The sequence below is a fragment of the Ranitomeya variabilis genome, chromosome 6, assembly GCF_051348905.1.
Source record: "Ranitomeya variabilis isolate aRanVar5 chromosome 6, aRanVar5.hap1, whole genome shotgun sequence".
Taxonomy (NCBI): Eukaryota; Metazoa; Chordata; class Amphibia; order Anura; family Dendrobatidae; genus Ranitomeya; species Ranitomeya variabilis.
Window position 1 is genome coordinate 445,470,832 of NC_135237.1, and position 27,746 is coordinate 445,498,577.

The 27,746-nt window shown below is 44.2% G+C and overlaps 1 protein-coding gene and 1 long non-coding RNA gene across 3 annotated transcripts in view; one reads left to right on the top strand and one right to left on the bottom strand.

Moving 5' to 3' along the window:
- Positions 1–4,582, bottom strand: part of LOC143782705 (uncharacterized) — a 26,205-nt gene extending 21,623 nt beyond the window's left edge. The window contains exons 1-2 of the long non-coding RNA XR_013217029.1: positions 4,508–4,582; positions 985–1,067 (exon numbers count right to left, since the gene is read on the bottom strand). This is a non-coding gene — a long non-coding RNA (uncharacterized LOC143782705). The remainder of the gene's footprint in view (positions 1–984; positions 1,068–4,507) is intronic.
- On the top strand, positions 1,434–27,746 carry UBE2V2 (ubiquitin conjugating enzyme E2 V2). Of its 2 annotated transcripts, XM_077270470.1 has the most exons (4): positions 1,434–1,606; positions 11,437–11,582; positions 20,958–21,083; positions 26,301–27,746. In XM_077270470.1, exons 1-4 carry the CDS (start codon positions 1,591–1,593, stop codon positions 26,445–26,447), a joined length of 435 nt encoding a protein of 144 aa, XP_077126585.1. In that variant the 5' UTR covers positions 1,434–1,590; the 3' UTR covers positions 26,448–27,746. The 2 variants fall into 2 exon arrangements, with proteins under 2 accessions (XP_077126585.1, XP_077126584.1); XM_077270469.1 differs by lacking the exon at positions 1,434–1,606 and having other exon boundaries at positions 11,406–11,582.

Below are 27,746 nucleotides of genomic sequence, written 5' to 3' on the forward strand. Positions count from 1 at the left end.
GGTGGAGGGATACAGTGTGGAAGGATACCTTCCGTCACTGTATCTCAAAGCCCCTGGAGAGCGGTAGCATCAGTTGATGCTTTTTGATTCTGTGCCTTCTACTTGAAAAATTGTTCTATATGGTGTCACTACTTTGCTAATTAAACATTCACTAGCATCACAAACTGAGAGTGCAGCTGTTTGACTTTTCATCTCATGCATCAACTGATGTTACAGCTCTCCACGGGAGATCGTCGTGGGACAATCGTGTTAATTGGACTACTTTGGACACAGGGAGTATATTGTTGGTTTATTATGTTAATTTTTTTTCAGGTGAGCGAGGGCTTCTGGGATTAGCTGTAGATGGTGAGTATGAACTATATATGTACTGTATGTGTTTTTGTTTTTTTTCATTCAATACATTAGCCGGATGATGGGACTACTACTGTCCCATCAGTGGCTAATCTGTCAATCACTGTCACTGTATCACACTGTAGCAGGCATAGCCGGATGGGACTTGTAGTCCAATCGGACGATGCCTGCACACGCACACACACACACTGACACAGCCCTGGCAGACCCACGGACAGCCCACAGACCCCCGGACAGCCCCGCAGACCCACCGCACAGCCCTGGCAGATCCCTGGACAGCCCGCCGACCCCGTTGACCTCGCACACAGCCCCACCTTCTCCACACGCAGACCCACACACACAGACCCCGCCCGCACACACTTCCCTCCTCCCGGGCAGCAGCGTGCTCTGTCCGCGGAGCCGGGATATGGTGCCGGAGATCGCAGTATGCGTTCAGTGCTTACGCATACTGCGATCTCCTGGGCCACAATCCTCATCCCCGGATGCGTAACCCTCTGGGGTCCAGACTGTGCAGGCGCGTCGCTCTTGCGCAGTCTATAAAGGCTTCGGACAGAGCGACGCTCCCAGCGTTATATTATAGACATGGGGTCCCATTAGACTCTAGTTACGCCACTTCCTCTGGCCATGACATACAGTTGTGAAGCATGCAGTCGATCTGTGGCCCGCTGCACATGTTCGGATTACCCTCTGTGGCGAAATAACGTGGTTTTCATTCACTGTAATGAAATAAGTAAGATCTGCTGTTTAAAAATCCTGATTCAAACCCAATTATCTGCACTTCCAGGTCCGGATCTGCAGATTCTGTACATTACATCCTAAAGTGGCTTAATACATTGTTTCACACCTATATTAAGTAGATAATTCAAATAAATAGAATTTACAAAATGCACAAATCAGGAATAAAATGACTTGGAGAATGCGGGCATCGATCCCGCTACCTCTCGCATGCTAAGCGAGCGCTCTACCATTTGAGCTAATTCCCCACTCTGACTTATCCTGCTCCGCAATGTCTCACATTACTGCCGTACACTGAGCACGGATAAATATATATATATATATATATCACACTGTATCACCCGGACACTGTCAGCAGTGAGGCTACCTCGCCGGTCACCGCTCTGCTGACCGAACCGCAGCACTCGGCATAGAATCTTGCTGACGGAAATGACGCCGCCCGGTAGAGGGCGTAGAGCGTGCTGACATCAGCAGCGTGGGCTCCGGTGCTCGGCGGCGGAGAAGATGGCGGTGTGCGCAGGTTGGTGGATACAGGCTGGGGACGGCTACAAATGCTGACCAACTTTTTGCACTTGTCGGTCCCATTGTGGTTTATGCTGTAGCGGCGCCGCTCTCCGCTCCTGTCCGCGCTGCCGCCTCTGCTGCTCCCGGGGGCTGCATCATTCATTGCGGAGCTCCGCCATGTCCGCCGCTCCCCGACACCCGTGCCGGCCCGCGGTCCTCAGCTCTGTACACAGGGCAATATATACTCAGATCCGTATACTGAGCAATATATCTATATGTACACAGATCCGTATACAGAGCAATATATACATCTATATATACACAGATCCGTATACAGGGCAATATATACATCTATATATACACAGATCCGTATACAGGGCAATATATCTATATATACACAAATCCGTATACAGAGCAATATATACATCTATATATACAGATCTGTATAAAGGGCAATATATCTATATATACACAGATCCGTATACAGAGCAATATATACATCTATATATACAGATCAGTATAAAGGGCAATATATCTATATATACACAGATCCGTATACAGAGCAATATATACATCTATATATACAGATCAGTATACATGGCAATATATACATCTATATATACACAGATCCGTATACAGGGCAATATATCTATATATACACAGATCCGTATACAGAGCAATATATACATCTATATATACAGATCAGTATACATGGCAATATATACACCTATATATACACAGATCCGTATACAGGGCAATATATCTATATATACACATCCGTATACAGAGCAATATATACATCTATATATACAGATCATCATACATGGCAATATATACATCTATATATACACAGATCCGTATACAAGGCAATATATACATCTATATTTACAGATCCGTATACAGAGCAATATATACATCTATATACACAGATCCGTATACAGAGCAATATATACATCTATATTTACAGATCTGTATACAGAGCAATATATACATCTATATACACAGATCCGTATACACCTCTAAATATACACAGATCCGTATACAGGGCAATATATACATACAGATCCGTATACAGGGCAATATATACATCTATATATACACAGATGCGTATACACCTCTATATATACACAGATCCGTATACAGGGCAATATATACATACAGATCTGTATGCAGGGCAATATATACATCTATATATACAGATCAGTATACAGGGCAATATATACATCTGTATGCAGGGCAATATATACATCTATATATACAGATCAGTATACAGGGCAATATATACATCTATATATACAGATCAGTATACAGGGCAATATATACATCTATATATACATATATACACAGCTCTGTAGACAGGGCAATATATACAGAGCAATATATCTATATATACACAGATCCGTATACAGAGCAATATATCTATATGTACACAGATCCGTATACAGAGCAATATATCTATATGTACACAGATCCGTATACAGGGCAATATATACATCTATATATACACATCCGTATACATGGCAATATATACATCTATATATACACAGATCCGTATACAGGGCAATATATGCATCTATATATACAGATCAGTATACATGGCAATATATACATCTGTATATACACAGATCCGTATACAGGGCAATATGTGCATCTATATATACACAGATCCGTATACAGGGCAATATGTGCATCTATATATACAGATCCGTATACAGGGCAATATATACATCTATATATACAGATCAGTATACAGGGCAATATGTGCATCTATATATACAGATCCGTATACAGGGCAATATATACGTCTATATATACATAGATCCGTATACAGGGCAATATATACATCTATATATACAGATCAGTATACATGGCAATATATACATCTGTATATACACAGATCCGTATACAGGGCAATATGTGCATCTATATATACACAGATCCGTATACAGGGCAATATGTGCATCTATATATACAGATCCGTATACAGGGCAATATATACATCTATATATACAGATCAGTATACAGGGCAATATATACATCTATATATACAGATCCGTACACAGGGCAATATATACATCTATATATACAGATCAGTATACAGGGCAATATGTACATCTATATATACTGATCAGTATACAGGGCAATATATACATTTATATATACAGATCCGTATACAGGGCAATATGTGCATCTATATATACAGATCCGTATACAGGGCAATATATACATCTATATATACAGATCCGTACACAGGGCAATATATACATCTATATATACAGATCAGTATACAGGGCAATATGTACATCTATATATACAGATCAGTATACAGGGCAATATATACATCTATATACACAGATCCGTATACACCTCTAAATATACACAGATCCGTATACAGGGCAATATATACATCTATATATACACAGATCCGTATACAGGGCAATATATACATACAGATCCGTATACAGGGCAATATATACATCTATATATACACAGATCCGTATACAGGGCAATATATACATCTATATATACACAGATCCGTATACAGGGCAATATATACATCTATATATACACAGATCCGTATACACCTCTATATATACACAGATCCGTATACAGGGCAATATATACATACAGATCCGTATACAGGGCAATATATACATCTATATATACACAGATCCGTATACAGGGCAATATATACATCTATATATACACAGATCCGTATACACCTCTATATATACACAGATCCGTATACAGGGCAATATATACATACAGATCCGTATACAGGGCAATATAGACATCTATATATACACAGATCCGTATACAGGGCAATATATACATCTATATATACACAGATCCGTATACAGGGCAATATATACATCTATATATACACAGATCCGTATACAGGGGAATATATACATACTAGATTGTGGCCCGATTCTAACGCATCGGGTATTGTAGAATATGCATCTCCCCGTAGTATATGGACAATGATGATTCCAGAATTCGCGGCAGACTGTGCCCGTTGCTGATTGGTCGAGGCAACCTTTATGAGATCATCGTCGCCATGGCAACCATTATGACATCTACGTCGATACTGTGCCCGTCGCTGATTGGTCGAGGCCTGGCGGCCTCGACCAATCAGAGACGCGGGATTTCCAGGACAGACAGAAAAACCCTTAGACAATTATATATATAGATATATATACACAGATCCATCTAGAGGGCAATATATACATCTATATATACACAGATCCGGATACACCTTTATATATACACAGATCCGTATACAGAGCAATATATACATCTATATATACACACCGATCTGTATATAGGGCAATATATACATCTATATATACAAAGATCTATATACACAGTGGAATATATACATCTATATATACCAATCCGTATACAGGGCAATATATACACATCTTTACATCTATATACACTAATCTGTATGCAACTGTATATATACACAGATCTGTATGCACACATTGATCTGTATACACTGCTATTAGGCTATGTGCACACGTTGCAGATTTACTGCGGATCCGCAGTGTTTTTTTCCCGTGCAGAAACGCTGCAGATCCGCAAGTGATTTACAGTACAATGTAAATCAATAAGAAAAAATAATGCTGTGCTAATGGTGTGGAAAATTCCGTGCGGAAATGCTGCGGATTAAAAGTAGTAGCATGTCACTTCTTTTTGCGGATCTGCAGCGATTTTGTACCCATTCCGTTACAGAAATCCGCAGGGGTAAAAAGCGCCAGAAATCTGCACAAAAGCAGCAGCAATCCGCACAAATCGCGACAAATCCGCACAAAAAACGCAAGAAAACTGCACCTGCGTTTTCTGCCAAGAGATGCAGAATCCGCACAACAAAAATTCCTTAGGCTAATCCGCAACGTGGGCACATAGCCCAAATATGCAGTGTATATATATATGTATATATTTTATTAGAATACGGTTAGGAGGGTGCTCACTGTATCAAAAATAAGGTGCTCAGGAGAAAAAAAGTCCAATATAATATAAGTAAAACTCCGGCACGCTAAAAATGCTGTAGTAGTTACCGGTATGTTATTTTATTCAAGCAAAATACGATGGTGGGATTCCACATGAAAAGAATTTGCAGATTTCACAAAAGTATATTACATTTTCTCGCAACGTTTCGGCGAATTTAGCCTTTTTCAAGAGATTTCAGTTTCTCTGTAATACATATATAAACAAACAAAACATGAATAAATATAAGCAAAAATAAAAATACATCAAATAGAGAGGGGGGGAAAACATTGTCCCATATGGTACATTACATCATGTACAACGTGCTATGCATCATGTGAATTGGGTCCAACCATCTAAATAAATAGCCGCAACAATAAATGAACCAAAATCCTGTTAAATCCTATTATATAATGAATATGGTCAGTTCCATCTGATATTTCGCTTATGAAGCACCAAAAATATAAATACAACAGTCAGAGAATTGAACGTGAATAACGGTAATCTGAGAGAGCATGTCCTGATTATCTATGAGAAATATAACATATTTTACTATATATATATATATATATATATATATATATATATATATATATATATATTAGTCTAAGTGAGAAGGAAAGATGAGGGCACTCACCGGTCTTCCATAAAATTACTTCTTTATTGAAAAATGTTACATCCAGAAAAAGGTAGAGGCCGGGGGAGAGAGGGAGCAGGGGTGGACGACGGCCGTTTCGCGCTTGTCCTGCGCTTCTACGGGTCGATTTGTGCTCAGGACCGACGGCGGATATAGTGCACCAGCCTGGACACACCCCACACACCGCTCAGTCCCTCCCACAAACCAAAAGCTATGATAAGCACATATTAAAAACATTTTTAAAAACAATGAACTATAAACAAATTGGTGGAGTACATACGAAATGCGAGGAATACACCGCATCTGAGAAAGCTTTTCACTAAAGACAATCAAATAAACCGCTCTACAGAAACCAATCACATTCAGTAAAAAGGACAAGGACATCGGCCTTGGATAGAGTAAAGAATGAAAGGACAGAAGTTGCCAGAAAACCGCCCCGCCAGAGAAAGGAGAATAATAAGAGGTTCAATTTTTGTTTTAAATTTGGTAATATGGATCAACAAATTAGACTAGCAATAAAAAAGAACTGGCACCTTTTAGAAAGAGATAAAGAATTAACGGAAGTGGCGGCGAGAGGCCCCTTGATAGCCAACAGAAGGAGTGTTAGATTACGGGACAGATTGGTAAGAAATCGGGTGGTAAAACCTAGTACCAATTGGTTAAAGGGGGCGTCCCCTAAGGGGAACTTCAGGTGCGGCCACTGCTCGTGCTGTCATCAGCACCTTACAGATCGTTGTCTCCAAATAGGTGCCTTGTCACATGTAGTCAATGACTTCATTACTTGTAAGACCGACCATATAGTATATATTGTTTTCTGTCCTTGTAGACGTTTTTACATCGGCAAAACCATTCGGCCGATGTATGTCCGTTTTCGAGAACATTGCAGGTCAGTAGTGACAGGGAAAGGAGTCCCGCGGTTCATTACGCATATGAGAGAGAAACATGGAGGTAGGGCAGATTGTCTTACCTTTGCCGGTTTGGAAAGAGTCGTTCTGCCGATCCAAGGTGGCGATTTAGATAATCTGCTCCTGAGATGTGAACCCAGGTGGATCCTGCGCAGTAGCGCTATGGGTCCGCTTGGCTTCAATGATAGAGTCGACATGTCGATTTTCCTGTAGGTGGCGTAAGAGAACCTTGTCCTTTTTACTGAATGTGATTGGTTTCTGTAGAGCGGTTTATTTGATTGTCTTTAGTGAAAAGCTTTCTCAGATGCGGTGTATGCGGTGTATATATATATATATCTCAGATTTGTATATAGCACAATATATGCACAGATCTGTATACACTGCTATATGCATCTACATATACACAATCTGTATACAGCACTATATATTCACATCTATATACATCTATGTATACACAGACTTGTATACACTAATATATATGTGTGTGTGTGTTTTTTATATATTGTGTGTAAGTGTTGACACACTTAGCTGCTTCACAAGGTGGACACAGGAATGGTTTTGGTAGTAGATCACCTGCTGGTTTTATTATGGACAGCATAATACCTTAGCAGGGATCAGCAAAATAAACAGCCTCTCTGGCGTGAGGGTATGTGCACACGTCAGGATTTCTTGCAGAAATTTTCCTGCCAAAAACCGGACATTTCTGCCAGAAATCCGCATGGGTTTTTTTCGTGTTTTTGTGCGGTTTTTCCCAAATGCGTAGAATTGTGGGAAATCCGTAAAATTAATGAACATGCTGCTTTTTTTTACCGCGATGCGTTTTTTTCACGGAAAAAAAGGCACCATGTGCACAAAACATGCAGAATGCATTCTAAATGATAGGATGCATAATGTATACGTTTTTAATGAGTTTTTATAGCGTTTTTATCGTGAAAAAACGCGAAAAAACCTGAACGTGCACTTACCCTAAAGGTTAAACAAAACAAAGAGTCCTTTTCCTGCAGGATTCACCCGCAGGTAGCACACAACGTCTTCAACTCCTCTGGAAGCCACGCTCTAGACCAGCTTTTTAAGCCAGATGATGTGATAATCACCTGACCGTGACTTCATCCCAGGTCCTGTCAGTACACAGGCCCGTGTCAAGATATGGTGAGCACCCTCCCACCCACTCTATGGGTGCTCATGTAAAACCAGCCCATGTATATAACTTCAAATTAACCCTCTTAACATATAGTGCGCTGGAGGAAAAATATCCTGGTTTCACATTACTGATGCCAATATGCAAAGTGACACATTTCTCCCCTTATATACTGTGTCAGTGACCCTGTCACAATAAATATATACAGGTGCCTTTCACAAAATTAGAATAACATCCAAAAGTTAATTTATTTCAGTTCTTCAATACAAAAAGTGAAACTCATATATTATATAGAGTCATTTACAAACAGAGTGATCTATTTCAAGTGTTTATTTCTGTTAATGTTGATGATTATGGCTTACAGCCAATGAAAACCCAAAAGTCATTATCTCAGTAAATTAGAATACTTTATAACACTAGCTTGAAAAATGATTTTAAAAATGTTGGCATACTGAAATGTATGTTCAGTAAATGCTCTCAATACTTGGTCGGGGCTCCTTTGGCATCAATTACTGCATCAATGTGGTGTGGCATGGAGGTGATCAGCCTGTGGCATTGCTGAGGTGTTATGGAAGCCCAGGTTGCTTTGGTAGCAGCCTTCAGTTCATCTACATTGTTGCGTCTGGTGTCTCTCCTCTTCATCTTGACAATACCCCATAGATTATAGGGTTAAGGTCAGGCGAGTTGTCTGGCCAATCAAGCATAGTGATACTGTTGTTTTTAAACCAGGTGTTGGTACTTTTAGCAGTGTGGACAGGTGCCAACTCCTGCTGGAGAATGAAATTTCCATCTCCAAAAAGCTTGTCGGCAGAGGGAAGCACGAAGTGCTCTAAAATTTCCTGGTAGACAGCTGTGATGACTTTGGTCTTGATAAAACACAGTGGACCTACACCAGTAGATGACATGGCTCCCGAAACCATCACTGATTGTGGAAACTTCACACTAGACCTCAAGCACCTTGGATTGTGTGCCTCTCCACTCTTCCTCCAGACTCTGGGACCTTGATTTCCAAGGTCTAGACATAGACATCTATCTCTACACCGCTATATATACATCTATATATGCAGCAAACTATACACTGATGTATACAGATCTGTATGCAAAGTTAGATACATCTATTTACACAAACAGATCGGTATTCATATCTATTTGTACAGACAGCCATATACATCTATATACCCATAGCTCTCCCTGTGTCTCTTTATATGTAGACATCTATTTTCCATCTCTTTCTTTCGACCATACGGCAGCAGATATCTGTGTGAAAAGTGTTTGCCCCTTCCTGATTTCCTATTTGTTTGCATGTTTCCACACTTAAAGTGAACCTGTCAGCAGGATTTTGTTCAGTAAACTTGCATGCGCAAGTACCATTTTGCTTCATTTTAAAAAAAATATATTTAAAATGTAAATTACTGTGGTTAATCCTATCTTTGGGATGAGTTCAAATTCTCTAGCCACAACCAGGCCAGAAAACATCTTGATTATCCCTAAGACTTTTGGGAGAATCCTCTGTGGACTTACGAGACAAAAGTTGAACTTTCTGGAAGGTGTATGTTGCATTACATCTAGCGTAGAAGTAACAAAGCATTTCAGAAAAGGAAAATCATACCAACAGTAAACTATGGTGGTGTTGGCGTGATGGCCTGGATCTCTTTTGTTGCTTCAGAACCTGGATAACTTGCTGTGGTAAATGGAAAAATGAATTCTACTGTCTACTAAAAAATCCTGAAGGAGAATGCTCGGCCATCTGTTTGATCTCAAGCTGAAGCACACTTGGGTTTTGCAGAAGGACAATGATCAAGTCCACCTCTGAATTGCTTAAGAAACACAAAATTAAGACTTTGGAGTGGCCTAGTCAAAGTTCTGACCTTAATCCAATTGAGAAGCTGTGGTATGACCTTAAAAAGGCGGTTCACACTCAGAAACCCTCCAATATGGCTGAATTACAACAAATCTGCAAAGATGAGTGGGCCAAAGTTCATGCAGAGCGTTGTAGAAGACTCATTGCCAGTTGTTGCTGCTAATGGTGGCCCAACCAATTATTAGGTGTAGGGGGCAATCACTTTTTCATACTGGGCCCTGTAGGTTTGGATTTATTTTTTCCTTAATAATAAAGACCTTAATTTAAATCTGCGTTTTCTGATTACTTGTGTTATCTTTGTCTAATATTTACATTTGTTTGGTGATCTGAAACATTTAAGTGTGACAAACATGCAAAAGAAAAGGAAATCAGGAAGGAGGCAAACACTTTATTACACCACTCTGTGTGACAGCACTAGGCTTTGTCATCCTCCTTTTGGCTGTTGTGTAAATGGATTTGCTCATCTCTTGTTCACATACATTGTGTCAGGAAGGCAAAGAATCAGATTTTATTATTAGACTTTTTATAGACTGGGTCCATAATCTTCTATTTGGCCGGTTGCACACGTCCTGATATTTCTGGTACCGGAAAAAAAACAGTACTGGATATATCTGTATGTGTAATACTTGCGGCACATATGTGGCAACCATGTGCCACATCAGTACCACACGTAATGGGAAGCAGAGGTACAGTAAGCTGAAGATGGCTCTCCTCATTCTCCCTGGCTCTGCCTGCGAGAGCAGGCGGTGGCTGATACGACTACTACTCCCATCAGCGTATACCAGCTGCCGCTAATAACAGTGAGAACAGGCAGCGGCCGATGTGCTGGCTGGTTATCAAAAATACAGGCGACTTGTGAGTAGCTGCACAGGAGAGCAGATCTGGATGTGTTTATACTGGCGGTGGGGGATAAATATGGTAATCTGGAGATTGGATGATGCTGCCAGTCGGAGGGGTGCTTGATGCTGGGTGTGGCTGGAGTGCTTGATGTAAGCATATGGGATGGGTGTAAACAGATAAGCCCTGGATGTCTATGTACTGCCTATGATTAAGGGGGCACACAATTTGTGTGCGGTTTCAGTGGGATGCTTTGGGAGTCATTATTCCGGCAATGGATCACAAAATCTCAAGTGGCTCGCTAGATAAGAACGGTTGTGGACCACTGTTGGGGAACAATGAACAGTGGGTGTCAACTGGGGAAGTGGAGTTATCCAGGTACATCCTGAGTATTTCAGGCATTTTGGCAAGAAAATGAACCACTGCGTATCGAAAATGCTTATGATGTCTGACCTCCTCTCCTTTTGTATGACAGTGACCGTTCCTCGTAATTTCCAACTACTGGAAGAACTTGAAGAAGGGCAAAAAGGAGTTGGCGATGGTACAGTTAGTTGGGGCCTTGAAAGTGATGATGATATGACTCTTGCTAGATGGACTGGAATGATAATCGGGCCTCCGCGGGTGAGTTGCTTTCTGATTTCTGTAGCAGTATACACACACCACAAAATGTGTCAAGGAGAAACAGTCTTGGAAACATAATGACCTACTAGCTTGAAGGGAATCTGTCATATCCCAAAATGCTATTAACTTGGAGATATAGGGTTAATCAGCAGGTTAATAGAGTTCTAAAGCTTCCTGACTGCTGCACTGAAAGCCCAGCTACTGGGAGAAAGTGAACTTTATTCCTCCCAGCATCCTCTTGCTTTTAGTCATGAAGTTGTGCCTGTGCGGCTTCAGTCATTGCTCGGTACACAGTGAGCGGCAGCTGTAACCATGCAGCGCCACTGACTGACAGCCGGTTGTGTGCTTCCTTGACAGGCGGATCTCCACTGGTGCACTGCTGAGCCGGCTGTCAGTTAGTGCCAGATTGTGGTTACAGCAGCCACTCACTGTATACTAAGTGACAATTGAAGCCACACTGACCGCTCCTCTATGACTCAAAGCCAGAAGCTGCTGGGAGGAATAAAGTACATTTCTTCCCAGTAGCCGGGCTTTCACCGCGGCGGCCGGACAGCTTCAGAACGCTGTTAAACAGCAGACTGACTCTGTTTTATTATTTTCCTTGCCTTCTTCATGGACTTGTTTTTTTGCGAGTCAAGTTTTACTTTTGAATGACGCCATTAATTTTATCATGTGATGCATTAGAAAGCAGGGAAAAAATTCCGAGCATGTTGAAATTGTAAATAAAAGTGGAATTCCACAATTGTTTTTTGGGATTTTTATTTACTATGTTCCCTATATGGTAAAACTCACCTGACAATATTCTTCAGGTCAGGACGAATACGCAGATAACAAACATGCCTTTTTTTTAAATTTAATTTTAAATGGTGAAAAAAAATTCAGAAATTTTGTAAGGAAAAAGAAATTTCCGTTTATCACCATTTTACAAGACCTGCTGTAACGCTTTCACTTTTCGGGATATGGGGCTGTGTGACGGCTGATTTTTTGCGCACTGAGCAGACTTTTACTGATACCATTTTGAGGTAGATACAATGTTTTTATTGCCTTTTCTTACATTTTATTGCAATGTTGCTGCAGCCATAAAATTATAATTCTGGCTTTTTGATTTATTTTTTTTTTCTCATTACACCATTTACCGATCGGATTAATTTATTTTATATTTTGATCGGACTTTTACAAACGCAGTGATATGAAATACATATTTTCTTTATCGCCTCTCATTGGGGGACACAGGAACCATGGGTGTATGCTGCTGCCACTAGGAGGCTGACACTATGCAAATAAAAAAGTTAGCTCCTCCTCTGCAGTGTACACCCCACCGACAGGCATTATACTCTTCAGTTTAGCTTAGTTTCAGTGTATCCTTTTAGGTGATTCGCGGCCGCGGTCCTTCCCAGCGGCCGCGGTCGCCTCATGCGGCCGCTGGCTTCTAATATAGGCCCCGGCTCTTCACGGGGCCTACTTCCGGCACCGGCGCTCCTCTTTACGTGCGGCAGCTGCCGCGCCTGTCAGCCGGGGCTCCCGCACCTTTTTCCTTTGCGCCCACAAACATTTCGGCGGCACCGGCTTCTAATTTAGGCCCCGGCTTTTCCCGGGGCCTACTTCCGGTGCCGCGCTCTGCCCACTTCCTGTTTCATCGGGCGGGCTTTTCTCCCGCCCGACATTCTGTGCACTGCCCACCGGCGCCTCTGTGTCTGGCTCCACCTTCCTCCAGGGACAACGTCTGTGTGTGCTCACCGCTTCTCAGCAGCAGGAGCTCACGCAGCGCGCCCCGCACCTTCGCCACCGCACTCTTCTGTGGGCACAGCACACGATCTGCGCATACAGCACCTCAGGACATGAGTTCTCCACCGACAAGCGGGACATCTTCCAGGACCGGTCCGTGAGTAGCTGCACTGCAGACTGACACCCCCCTCTGCCCCCTAACCCGCTGGCATTTTCTTCAGGGACCTCTCAAAATGTCTAGCTCTAAAGCGGGCCGCTCTCGTCCTCCTACTTCTTCATCTTCTGTCCTAGTCAAGTACTTTGCATGTTCGTCCTGTAACAGCAAACTTCCCTCAGGTCAGTCCTCTCCGCTATGTCAGTCCTGCAGCAACCCGATTGTTCCCACCACCCAGGATCCCCCGGCCGATCCGCCCGAGAGTGATACCCCCATCCCAGGCTGGGCCTCCTCTCTGTCTCAATCGGTGGCCGATTTCACGCGGGTGTCTCAAACCCTGGTGTCCGTGCTGGATCGGTTACCCCTGCAGACCCCCGCAGTAGCCAGCGGGTCGCAGGTACCGCCGCCCGAGCCCTCCTTGATTAGCCACAAAAGGTCCAGACAGGAACGTCGGTCTGAGTCCTCTTCTCGCTCCATCTCGCCGCACGGCCCTCCTCTGCGGTCGGTGTCCCCCGATCCTCCTCCCGAGTCAGGCGAGGCATTCTCTGATGCGCCCTCGGAGGATATTTCGGAGCTGGATTATTACCAAATCGCCACCATGAGGGATATGGTCCAGAATCTCATTGGAGTGATAAAACAAACCTGTGGCATCAAGGATCCCTCTACGGAATCCGCAGACCAGGCGGTTTCGTTTAGACGGGCCAAACCACCTTCCAAGTTTTTTGCTCCTCCTCCTGAATTCGTGGAAATCTTGTCCAGAGAGAGAACCCGACCAGACGTTTTCAGAGGGGAAAACGCCTGGGTGTGTTATATCCTTTTCCTCCAGAACTTACCGCCAATTGGACGGTCTCTCCCTCGGTGGATCCTCCTGTTTCCAGGCTGTCCACCAACACGGTGCTTTCACTGTCCGGCGGAGCATCTCTGAAGGACTCTAACGATAGAGTTGTAGAATCCTTTGCGAAGTCAGCCTTTGAAGCGGCTGCAGCGGCTCTATGCCCAGCCTTTGCTTCTACTTGGGTTTCTAAATCCATTTCCAAATGGGCCAAAGATCTCCGTCGAGGTATCCTGGACGGGGCGCCTCCTGTGCAACTAGCGGAGCTTGCCAACCAGATTTCCCACGCTGGTGAATACCTGGTCTCCTTCTCCCTGGATGCCGCGTCTTGTGCGGCTCAGGCTTCCAGCAATGCTGTTGCCATCCGCCGGACCGTTTGGCTCAAGGCCTGGCAGGCGGACTTATCTTCCAAAAAGTCCCTTACCAGTCTGCCCTTCCAGGGCTCTCGTCTCTTTGGTTCCCAGCTGGACCAAATCATTAAGGACGCCACCGGGGGTACAAGTTCTCTTCTCCCCCAGGCTAAGCCGCGTCGCCCTCCTAGACGGCAGTTTCGATCCTTTTGGCCTTTTCGCCGCTTCGCAGCGTCAAGCTCCTTTTCCCAGCAGCAACAGAGGCCGCAGGCACGTCAAGAGAAGAAGGCGGTGTCCTTTAGGCCCACTCCGTCCTGGCGTCCTCGCTACTCCCAGGGTAGATCCTCCAGGCCCAGGACTGGAAGATCCACCTCGGCATGACTCTCGGCAAGACTCCAGCCCAACTCCCAGGTTGGGCGGCCGTCTTCTCTTTTTCAGGGCCGTCTGGATTTCTGCAGTAGAAGACGCATGGGTCAGGGAAGTTGTATTCTCGGGATACAAGATAGAGTTCGTTTCACGACCCAGAGATCGTTTCTTCGAATCCCATCCTCCAAGAGATCCCGCTCTAGTTCCGGGCTTCTTCGCAGCCATCGCTTCTCTTCTCAAAGCTGGGGTAATCGTTCCCGTCCCAGAAACAGAACGGTTCACGGGTTTCTACTCGAACCTTTTTGTGGTACCGAAAAAAGACGGCAAGGTTCGCCCCATTCTGGACCTCAAATTGCTGAACAAGAGAGTTCGTCTGAGACACTTCAGGATGGAATCCCTTCGTTCAGTAATTGCTTCCATGGAGGCCCAGGAATTTCTGTGCTCAATCGACATCCAGGACGCCTACCTCCATGTCCCAATATTTCCCGGACATCACCGTTTCCTGCGTTTTGCAGTGCTCCGGGAACATTTTCAATTCGTCGCCCTGCTGTTCGGCCTCGCAACCGCTCCAAGGGTGTTCACGAAGATCATGGCGGCACTGATGGCCATCTTGAGAGTCAGAGGCCTGGTCCTATTTCCATACCTCGACGACATCCTCATCAAGGCTTCGTCCTTTTCTCAGGCTCACGAAAGCCTGTCCATTGTTCTCGACACCTTAGGCCGTTTCGGGTGGCTGGTCAACCGGAAGAAGTCCTGCCTTTTTCCTTCTCAGCACATCATCTTTCTGGGCATGCTCTTCGACACTCGTCAGACCAGAGTCTTCCTTCCCAAAGACAAGAAATCCACTCTTTGTCGGGACATACGCTTGCTCCAGGGTCCTCGGCCTCCCTCCCTCCGATCGGCCATGAGGGTTCTGGGGAGGATGGTAGCAACATTGGAAGTGATTCCCTTCGCCCAATTTCATTCGCGACCCCTTCAGCAAGCCATTCTGTCTCAATGAGACAGGTCTGTCTTCTCCCTGGATCGGCCGATCCGACTCCCTCTCCAGGTCAAACGGTCTCTCAACTGGTGGCTGACGTCACCTCATCTCCCAGGGCAGGTCCTTCCTTCCAGTTCACTGGCAGCTGGTGACGACGGACGCCAGCCTGCTCGGCTGGGGTGCGGTTTTTCGCCACCTGATGGTCCAGGGCCGTTGGTTGTCGCAGGAGTCATCTCTGCCAATCAATGTCCTCGAAATTCGGGCCATCTTTCTGTCCCTCCACCACTGGGAAAGGATTCTCAGGGGCCTGCCAGTCCGGATCCAGACGGACAACGCCACGGCTGTGGCATATGTCAACCATCAGGGGGGGACCCGGAGCTCCTTGGCCCTTGCCGAGGTATCCAAGATCCTCCTTTGGGCAGAGGCAACAGTTCCGGTGATATCCGCGGTGCATATCCCCGGCGTGGACAACTGGGCCGCCGACTTCCTCAGCCACGAGGGCCTCGCGGCAGGGGAATGGTCCTTGCATCCGGAGGTCTTCCATCAGATTTGTCTTCGATGGGGGACTCCGGACATGGATCTCACGGCGTCTCGAATGAACAGGAAGGTTCCGCAGTTCGTCTCCAGGTCTCGAGATCCTCTCGCAGTGGGTGTCGACGCTCTGGCCATCCCTTGGTCACAGTTTGTGCTGCCCTACCTGTTCCCACCCCTTCCATTACTTCCCAAACTATTGAAGAAGATCAAAGCGGAAGGGGTGCCGGTCATCCTGATCGCCCCGGATTGGCCCAGGAGAGCTTGGTTCGCAGAGCTCGTCAACCTTCTCGCGGACGCTCCCTGGCGCCTTCCAGACAGGCCCGATCTGCTATCTCAGGGTCCGATCTGCCACCCGAATTCTCGGTCGCTCAGTTTAACGGTGTGGCTGTTGAGACCGCGGTTCTAAGAGCGTCCGGCCTTTCGGACCAGGTGATTCACACCATGATTCAGGCTCGGAAGCCTTCGTCTTCCAGGATCTACTACCGTACCTGGAAGGCTTACTTCCGTTGGTGCGAGTCCAACCGCGTTTCATCTATGACTTTTTCCCTGCCTTCTCTTTTGGCCTTCCTTCAGGCAGGACTGGATTCGGGCCTGGCTCTTAGCTCCCTGAAGGGCCAGGTTTCTGCGCTTTCCATCCTCTTTCAGAAGACTTTAGCTTCTCGGCCACAGGTTAAGACCTTCCTTCAAGGCATAGCCCACACTGTCCCGCCGTACAGGGCCCCTGTGGATGCATGGGATTTAAACCTGGTACTGGACGTTCTGAGGGTTTCTCCCTTTGAGCCCCTTTGAGCCTGAGTTCTGTCGTGGAAGGTGACCTTTCTTGTGGCCATCACGTCTATTCGCCGCGTTTCCGAGTTGGCGGCCCTGTCTTGCCGACCTCCGTTTTTGGTCATTCACCAGGACAAGGTGTTCTTCCAGCCTCCACCTTCTTTTCTTCCAAAGGTGGTTTCCACCTTCCACCTCAACGAGGACATCATTCTACCTTCCTTTTGTCCAGCTCCGACTCATCCTCTGGAGCGATCGTTGAACAAGCTGGATCTCGTCAGGGCAGTGAGGATCTACCTGGATAGAACCTCCACTTTTCGGAAGACGGATTCCTTTTTCGTCATTCCTGATGGCACGCGCAGAGGCCAGCCGGCTTCTAAGGCGACTATTGCTCGGTGGATCAGAATGGCAATTTTGGAGGCTTACCGGGTCAAGAACAGAGTGCCCCCTCCTGGGATTAAGGCTCACTCTACCCGGGCAGTCGGCGCCTCCTGGGCGGTGCACCACAGGGCTTCTGCCCTACAGCTTTGCAAAGCGGCAACTTGGTCTTCCATCCACACGTTCGCCAAATTTTACAAGGTCCATACCTACGCTTCGGCGGACGCCAGCCTAGGCAGAAGGATCTTGCAGGAGGCAGTGGTGAGTCCTCTGACCTGATGGAAGTCTGTTTTCCCGCCCTAGGGACTGCTTTGGGACGTCCCATGGTTCCTGTGTCCCCCAATGAGAGGCGATAAAGAAAACAGGATTTTTGGTTGCTTACCGTAAAATCTGTTTCTTGGAGCCTCCATTGGGGGACACAGCTCCCTCCCAATGTTTTTGTTGTTATATGTTATATGACTGTTCTCACGTTTACAGTTCTCTAGTTTGTGGTTATGGTTTTTCAACCTTGTTCATTATCTCCTACTGCTTTCTCACTAACTGAAGAGTATAATGCCAGTCGGTAGGGTGTACACTGCAGAGGAGGAGCTAACTTTTTTATTTGCATAGTGTCAGCCTCCTAGTGGCAGCAGCATACACCCATGGTTCCTGTGTCCCCCAATGGAGGCTCCAAGAAACAGATTTTACGGTAAGCAACCAAAAATCCTGTTTTTTTTTTAATTACTTTATTTTTAATGGGTAAAAGATGGTGATTTGAACGTTTGTAGTTTTTTTGGTTTTATTTATTTATTTTTTTTTCATTTAAAAAAAACCAAAAAACTTTTTTCCCCACTTTTTAATGTATTTAATAGTCCCCTTGAAGGGGGACTTGAAGCTGCGATTGTCCGATTGCTTGTGCATTAACACTGCTATTTATAGCTAAAATCACGATCTACTATGAACGCCTGCCACAGACCCCGGCTTTCACAGGAGGATTGTAATAACAAGCATGAGGGTCATCAGTAGACCCCCAGCTGTTATGGCAACCTATCGCCCCCCACTAACGTCACAGGCGCGCCGTTGGGTGCATGTAATGACGCACCCCCTGTCAATGCATGTTAAATGAGATTGACAGTGGGATATATTTGGTTAACAACCCGAGGGCAGAGCTCCGATCCACCCACGGCTGTTAAAGGCACATGATGACTGATTAAATCATCCATCATGTGCTGAGAAAGATGCGGGCTCGGCTTGCAAGCTTACATCCTAGCCAAGGACACGACTTTTGACGTACAAGTGCATCATAGGTCGTGAAAAGGGTAATATGGATGCTTCTGGCGATCAACCCCATATAACAAGCTGCTAAGAGAATTCTCATACTTATTCTCATACTTAGGAGCGGAATCTGCAGGAATAAAGTGTAGTATTTAAAGGTGTTCTCCTGGGACGCACAGTATAGGGGGCAACTTATTGATCGGTTGGGGTCCGACCAATGGGATCTGGACTGATTGGCAGAATGGGGAACTCCTATCATTAGAATGGAGTAGCAGTGCACATGTCCGACTTCTGCACCATCCATTGTCTATGGGTCTGCGGGTACAAAGCTGAGAGCAGCGCTTGGCAGCCCCATAGATAATGAATGGAGCAGGGCTAAAATTTCCCAATTCTGTCGATATCAGTGTGGGTCCCAGCAGGCGGACCTCATCAATCAACAAGTTATCAACCTATTCAGTGGATAGGAAATAACTTATCTTCACTGTTGAACCCCTTTAACTATTTTAAAGAGATTCTGTCAGGACTGTCCAAACCAAGCACATGAACTCGGTACAACCTTGGCCTGGCCAAAAAGTACAGTGCAGAGCACTTTTCTACCTACATATTTTCCACCTATCTCCTTCAGAGCTGTCAATCAAGGAAGTCAGTGGTAGATAAAAATCTGCCAATAAAGTAGGTGGTAAGGCGCTCTGTACTGGTTGACCAATGCTAAGGGTGCACTGTGCGCCTCTGCTTGGTTTGAACAGTTATTTTGTGCGGAGACTCCTGTAATCTTATTAATAAAAGTTATGTATTCGGATAAGCACTGATACATTGATCTGCACTTTGGTGTAGAGCTGGAATAGGGGAACTGTTTGCCTCTATAGCAAAGTGTGAACTAAGGCATCTTTCACACTTCCATTTTTTATAATTGGTCGCAATCCGTCAAAATGTTGAAAAGACGGATCCTGTGCAGATTGTAAAAAACGGGGGCACTGGGTCCGTTTTTTTTTTTTTACGGATCAGTCGAGGCAGTTGTTGCCAGAATTGGCTATGTGCACACGTTGTGTATGCGTCTTCACCGCGTTTTTCCGCTACGAAAATGCATACACAACACAACTCATTTTAAAAATAAAATATTGTGATATTTTTACCTTCTGGCGTCCCCCGCAGCCTTCCCGATGCTCCCGGCAGCTCCTATTCTCAGTAATGCCTCGCGAGACAATGACCTGTGATGACGTAGGGGTCTCGCGAGACCGCTATGTCATCGGGTCATTTTGCAAGGCATCACTGGGAACGGGAGCTGCCGGCAGCATGGCGAGCATCGGGAAGGCTGCGTGGGACGCCAGAAGGTAAGAATATCATGAATTCTTTTATTATTTTTAACATTATATCGTTTTACTATTGATGCTGCCTATGCAGTAAAAAGAGAGTGAGAGAGAATTTCCCTGACTTGAAATTCTTCCGCGCATGCTCAGTTTCAAAAGACGACATCAGTCGCTGGATTCCTGCTTTTGACGGTCAGCGCTGATCCTGCGTCCATAGGCTTCCATTATAGCCAACGACGGACAGTGCAGGATCCGTCGCTGAGCGATTTTCCGACGTGCACAAAAAACGTTTCTATGTGCGTTGTCTCCGCCCAACAGCGATTTTAGGACGGATGAAACAGAAGGCCATCCGTCACAATCCGTCGCTAATACAAGTCTATGAGAAAAAAACTGATCCAGCAGAAACATTTGCTGGATCCGTTTTTCACAAAACGATGCATTCACTGAAAAAGAAAGACGGAAGTGTGAGAGAGGCCTTAGACGTAATAAGTCTTATATCAGCTGCACACTGCCCACAGGAGAGGTCAGCCCGCTATCTGTCCTGCGTGCCCCCTATCGCCATTCTGCCAGGGTGGGTGCTAGAAAAAGCGCAGCTGCTTCTATCTGACGACTGCTCGCTCCCAATACCCAGCAGGGTCTTATTCACATCAGGTTACTGTTTCCCAAGGTTATTTTGACGATGTTATTGTCATACCGTGTTGATCAGTTTATTCATTTTATTTATTTTCTAGACAAATTATGAAAATAGAATATACAGCTTGAAAATAGAATGTGGACCCAAATATCCCGAAGCCCCTCCGACAGTTAGATTTGAAACAAAAATAAACATGAATGGTGTAAATTGCTCCAATGGTATGGTAAGTACTCACACTGTGAGTCCAGGAGGAGGATGGATCTGTTACACTTATGTCCTATATATGTGAAATATGCAGGTGGCGCCTGTGGAAGCGCCTCCTTCTCCAGAATAGGGTTCTGCCTCATGCACCTGTACATGGAAGCACATCGCTCTCTCCATTCACTTGTATGGGGATGACATAAATATCCTAGCCTGCTTGGTGACTATTCTGAGGACTCCCATAGAGCTGTGCATGCACGACTGCCGCTCCATACACAGCAGCAGGAGACGGCTCTGTGCTCGTAAAAGGTGCAGGCCCTAGAGGTGAGCTCCGCACCTGTCATACATGTAGGTTCTGTACATACGCCATCAGTGATTCAGATGGAAGACCCCTTTACGTGTTAAATCTAGAATCTACAATTAATATTAGTAAATTTCAAGATTTTACCGATTATGGCCGTATAACACAGGCGACGACGATGGCATCACAGTGCACAGACTGGCTGGCAGCTCTCCCGACCCCGAGCATGACAGCTACATAGAAGTACGTGCAGTCACACTCGGGTTAGGAGAGCCGTCGGCCAGTCCGAGCACTGTGATGTGATCGTCATCCATGTTACATGGCCGTCTGACTGCGCACTAAAGCTAATTTCAGTCCTCTGGTGGTTTCTTGTTCAGTAAAGAAAGGCTTGGTTGAACTCGGACAACATTTGCCTGAAAAGAGGGATGAACAAATGTCCAGTTTGCGAGGGCAAGCAGCTGTATTTGTCCTGGCAAAACTCAAAATACAGTGAGGAACAAAGCTGTTGTAACGCTTTTGGTTGGCGTATGTGGCTGAAACTATGGCCACGTGTGCTGGTCTATGGCCACATGCAGTGCGTTTCTGAAGGTAGGTAGCGGTTTACCTGCAGAATCGTGGGACTGATGACTTTGGCCATATGTGGCAGCTGAAGTTTTTAGTCCCCAGTCTTATTTTATTAAAGAGGTTGTCCAGTACTCGGACATTCCCTTCTCAATCTCTGTTTCCCTCTTGTAAAATAACTCCTGTACTCATCGCCGGCGCCGTTCCAGTGCTGTTAGTACTGACTATCCCAGGGATTGTGTTACATCATGTCACGCGATCCCGGCGGCCGATCAGTGCTGGCTGCACTCTCCCCGCATGTGGACTAATCACATTCATCTGGAGGAAATAAGATGGCAGCAACACTCATTTCCTCTGGATGTATATGATTCCTACTAAAGCAGGGAGAGTGAAGCCAGCGCTGATTGGCTGCTGGGGTCATGTAACATGACAAAGTCACGCGATCTAGAGGAGAACCGGTGCTGAACGGGGCCCGCACCAGAGGTGAGTAAAGGTGTTATTTTACATGGGGAACAAACGGATTAAGAAGGGATTGTCTGAGTAATGGACAATCCCTTGCAGTATTTGCAAAGTCACTTAACCTGAAAACTACAGAAATGTTAAAATCATAATATACAGAGAACTCGTAAGTAACCTACCAGAAACTTCTACATCTCCAAACCATTTATATGGCTGTGAAGCTCTTTGACCCCTTCGCAGTTTTCCCGGTTTGTTCTTGTCTTTTCTTCCACCTCTTCCGAGAGCAATAACTTCTTCATTTTTCCGGGGACATAGCCTTATGAGGGCATGTTTTTTTTGCTGGACAAGGTGTCATTTTGAATGACACCATCCATTCTATCAAATGATAGAAAGCAGGGAAAAATTCCAAGCCCTGTGAAATAGTGAAAAAAGCATAATTCCACAATTGATTTTTTTAAATTTTCTTCAGTGCCTTCATTATACAATAAAAATAACCTGGAAATAATGATTCTTCAGGTCAGTGCCATTATGGCAATACCAAACATGCATATTTTTTTTTTTTTAAAGTAGTGAAAAAAAATCTGAAATTTGTAACAAAAATAAATACAATTTTTCTAGTGTCACTGGTTTTTGATACCCAAAACATTTTAAATTTCCAGTCGATGGGGCTGTGAGGGATGTTTTTTCGCACCCTGATTGACGTTTTTATTTATATCATTTTGGTGTAGATACAATGTTTTGTTTGCCTCATATTACATTTTCTTCATGTGTTCCAGTGGCCAGAAAAAAACAAATTCTGTTTTTTTTCTCCTTATGTACAGCTTTTATAGATTGGTGGGTTAATTGATTTTTTATTTCATTAGATCGTACTTTTACGGACGTAGTGATACAACATATTTTTTATTTTAGTTTTTCTTTATTTTATTGGGTGACAGGGGGGCGATTCAAACTTTTTTTTATTTATCTAAAAACATTCTTTTACTCTGTTTTATAATCCCCTTTGGAAACTTAAATCAGCGATCATCTGATTGCTTGTACTTTATATAACAATACCACTGCAGACTTTCATTATAAAGAGACCAACTTGATGATCTTTCAATGGGCTACACAGTCATATAAATGGTTTGGGGGTGTAGAAGTTTCTGACCGGTTCCTTTGATATCTATTGGCTGATGTCCATTTCACGTAAACCAAAAAAAAGGCCTAATTTTTCACTTTGCAACACCATCAGCCCAGCTTATTCCCTCCAATCATATGGAATCGAAGGCTGTTTCCTCCTTGTTTTTTTTTCCCTACTATCATAGGTATGCATTTGGAGTTTTGCCTTATGTATACCTGTGCTTTAAGGCCGGCATGTCTGCACTGTAGCGCTATACGTGGCCTGAGGTTTAACGTAAAAAAAAAAACAAATACCAGCCCAGATTATTCAAAAAGAATACTTTTTTTGTCATACAAGGCATACAGTATATATAGGGCTCTTTGGGTAAATTTGGCACATTTTTTTGGGCATATATCTAATATCATTAAAAAATGATATGATCAGAAGCCCACACTGCAGTGTACGCTCCACACAATTCACCCCAAAAAAACTCCCAATCATTTATTGCTACCTCCATGTTGTGCAGTGATTATGTGTGATTACATTAAGCTGGCTCCATCTACAGTGGCATGTAAAAGTTTAGTCAAAATTGCTGTTATTGTGAACAGGTGAGCAAGTATAAGATGAAATGATCTCTAAAAGTTAAAGGATGAAACATTTCCTTTGTATTTTAGGCAAAATAAAAATATATACATCTTTTACATCTTAAAAATTATAAAAAAAAAATAAAATGGATCAATGCAAAAGATGGGCACCCTTGGAGGTTTGTGTGCTCAGATAACTTTGACCAAGGTTTCAAACGTTAATTATCATATTTTTCGGCTATAAGACGCACCCCAAATTTTCAGAAGGAAAATAGGGAAAAAACTTGTGTCAAATGGGAGTCTGTCTTACAGTCCGAATTCAGCTTACCAGGGGGTGGGGTGGGGGAACGACTTGGCAGCGCTGGTGGAGCGAGGTCACAGGGGGTGTTCAGTGGTCCGGCGATATGACTCCCATTCCAGGTGTGGCAGGTTTGGTGGTGCAGCTGCTCCGCCGACATTTTCTGAAAGCCTGGAGCCCCTACACATCCATTGCTGTGATGCAGTGGCTTCTGGGAAATCCCACTCCAGGCTGGTGCGGCGGTGCTCAGTGGTGTGAGATCTCAATCTAAGCATGCGCCGCCTCTGGCGGCTATTTTCCCTGAGGCCACCCATTGCAGCACTGGATGTGCGGGTGACTCCCTGCTATCACAAAATGCCGGCACAGCCCCCGCATCACAGAACACCGCTGAACCTGCCACACCAGCCTTGGAAGGGAGTGCGATCATCGCCCTGTAGCATCGGACCACCGCAGAATTTCCCAACTCTTGCTGCCGCCACACTACTTGTAAGTATATTCCGACTATAAGACGCACCCTCATTTTCCCTCAAATTTTTTTGGCAAAAAAGTGCATCTTATAGTCCGAAAAATACGGTAACTTGTTAGGGTTATGGCTTGTTTACCATCACCGGTAGGAAAGGGCAGGTGATGCAAATTTCCCAGCTTTATAAAAACCCAGCCTCCTCTAACCATGTGCCAAATAACAGCAGCCAAGGGTTCTTCTAAGCACCTGCCTAGCAACCGGAAAATTAAAATAATGGAGGCCTACAAAGCAGGAAAAGGCTATAAGAAGATAGGAAAGTGTTTTCAAGTTGCCCTTTACTCAGTTCCAAATGCAATTAAGAAAGGTTTGGAAGACCAAGCAAAATTTCAGTGAGAGCTGCTCGTTGAGTTGCTAGAGAGGCAAGTCAGAACCCCCCTTGACTGCAAAACACCTTCAGAATGATTTAGCAGACTCTGGAGTTGTGGTACTTTGTTCTACTGTTCAGAGACACTTGCACAAGTATGGCCTTCATGGAAGAGTCATCAGAATAAAACCTCTCCTGCGTCCTCATCATAAAATTCCATGTAAGAAGTATGCAAAAGAATATCTAAACAAGCCTGATGCATTTTGGACCGATGCATCCTGTGGACCAATGAGGTTAAAATAGAACTCTTTGGCCACAATGATCAAAGGTATGGGTGGAGAAAAAGGGCACAGAATTTCAGGAAAAGAACATCTCGGCGACCATTGAGCATGGGGGTGAATTAAATCATGCTTTGGGGCTGTGTTGCACGGGGAACATTTTATGGGGAGGCTGAAGAATGGATTCAGTGAAATTTCAACAAATTCTTGATGAAAGCATAACACCATCTGTATGTAAAAAAAAAAAAAAAAAGCGCTGAAGTTGAAAAGAGGATGTCTTCTACAAATGGATAATGATCCCAAAAACACATAGAAATCCACAATATACTATCTCAAAAGCTGCAAGCTGAAGGTCTTACAATGGCCCTCGCAGTGCCCTGATCTGAACATCATTGAAAATCTGTGGCTAGACCCAAAATAACAGTGCATGCAAGACGACCCAGGAATCTCACAGAACTGGAAGAATTTTCTAAGAATGAAAAATCTCTCAAACAAGAATTGAAAGACTCTTGGCTGGCTACAAAAAACATTTACAAGCTGTGATACATTCAAAATGGGGTGCTACTAGGTACTAACCATTAAGGATGCCAAAATTATGCATCGGGCCATTTCCCTTTTTGTAATTTTTAAAATGTAAAAGATGAAAATGTTTTTCCTAAAATACAAAGATAATGTGTCCTCTTTAACTTTATGCCTTTTGGAGATCATTTTATCTTCAACTTGCTTAACTGTTCACAATAATGGTAATTTTGACCAGGGGTGCCCAGACTTTCACTGTACACTAAAGAGGCAAAGTCCAAGTTTACAGTTTCCATTTCTTCTTTCCTTTTAGGTGGATTCCCGAAGCATACCTGTTTTAGCTAAATGGCAAAATTCATATAGCATTAAAGTTGTTCTTCAAGAACTTAGACGCATGATGATGTCCAAAGAAAATATGAAGCTCCCACAGCCTCCAGAAGGACAGACCTACAATAATTAATTGATGTGGGAATGTTTCCATACTTCCTCCCAGCCCCCGCCACGAATTTCTAAAAAGGCCTGCAATATGTATTGTTGCATGCCTCCTCTGCCTCTCCAGCTCAGAGAGGGAGAGCCCTTTTCAGCCCTTCCAACTATAAACTGGGCACAATTTGCACATGACTCCTCATTGTTGGCTTGGATGTCTCCTAGTGTTGACTCCCATTGGTCATGGACATATGATGTAACCCCCATACACCTGCACAAACGAAAAGATATACAGGAGTGTTGGGGTTCCAAATAAGTATTGTTTTCTGACATCGTGTTGCTTTATCATTGGGATGGACACATTCATGATTATTTTTTTTTTGTTTTCTTAAAGAGCAACATTAATTATTTTTTTACACCTTTGTTACAGGATTCCTTTCTCCGACATTTGCTGTGTGAAATTTGCATTTCTGTCAGATGCTCCTTAGCAACAGACTTTGTGCCCGCGGGTACTTTCATTAAAGGGGACCTGTCACCAGATCAAAAGTTACCAGTATCTAATCTTATTTTATTCCCGGTGCTCCCCTGAATAATCAGTTCTTGTTTGTTTGTTTTTTTCTCCAGAGATATAGGCGCCTTTTTATGTAGTTTTATTAGCCTTTTTCGAAGGGGTGTGGCTCACAGGATCCTTGGGGGCGTGTCTTTAGGCTGCTGTTCATCATTACCTGGTGAGCCACACCCTCTTGTAGAGACCATAAAAATCAGGACTAAATAAAAAGTCCCAGAACTGTGGAACCGTAAGGCGGATTTAAATAGAAATGGAATACTCAGGGGAGCAGCGGAGATAAAGCCAGAGCAAACACTGGCCACTTTTAACCTGGTTGGTAGATCCTCTTTAAGCTGTGTGACGTGAGTAGCTATAGACCATCTTAAGGCCGTGTTCCTACATAGCGTAAGCACGGGTTTTATTTATGTGTTTTTTTTCTTGTTTTTTCAGAAAATTTGCTGCATTTGGCAGCTCAGGCAAAATGGAAGGGATTTCATGAAAACTCCTGCCCAATGTATGTTTAACCTCATAAGGACTGGGCAATTTTTAGTTTTTTTTTTTGCTTTTATCTTCTCGTTTTCGTCTTTCAAGATCCATAAGATATTTTTAATTCTTCTGCCGACAGCCATATGAGACTTTTTATTTTGTTTTTTAAGGGCGGTGGGGAACAGAAGGGGTTTATTTTTGTGGCATTCACTGTGCTGTGAAAGTGACCTGGAAATACGATTCTCCAGGTCAGTACGATTACTGCGATATCACACTTGCATATTTTCATTTTTTATGTAC

What these genes read in the sequence shown, in the direction of transcription:
- UBE2V2 (XM_077270469.1), top strand. Translation starts at nt 11,406, where the DNA reads ATGTCTGACCTCCTCTCCTTTTGTATGACAGTGACCGTTCCTCGTAAT. An exon ending in TGATAATCGGGCCTCCGCGG is followed by an intron (nt 11,583 to 20,957) that starts GTGAGTTGCTTT and finishes TTTATTTTCTAG; the next exon opens with ACAAATTATGAAAATAGAAT. An exon ending in TAAATTGCTCCAATGGTATG is followed by an intron (nt 21,084 to 26,300) that starts GTAAGTACTCAC and finishes CTTTCCTTTTAG; the next exon opens with GTGGATTCCCGAAGCATACC.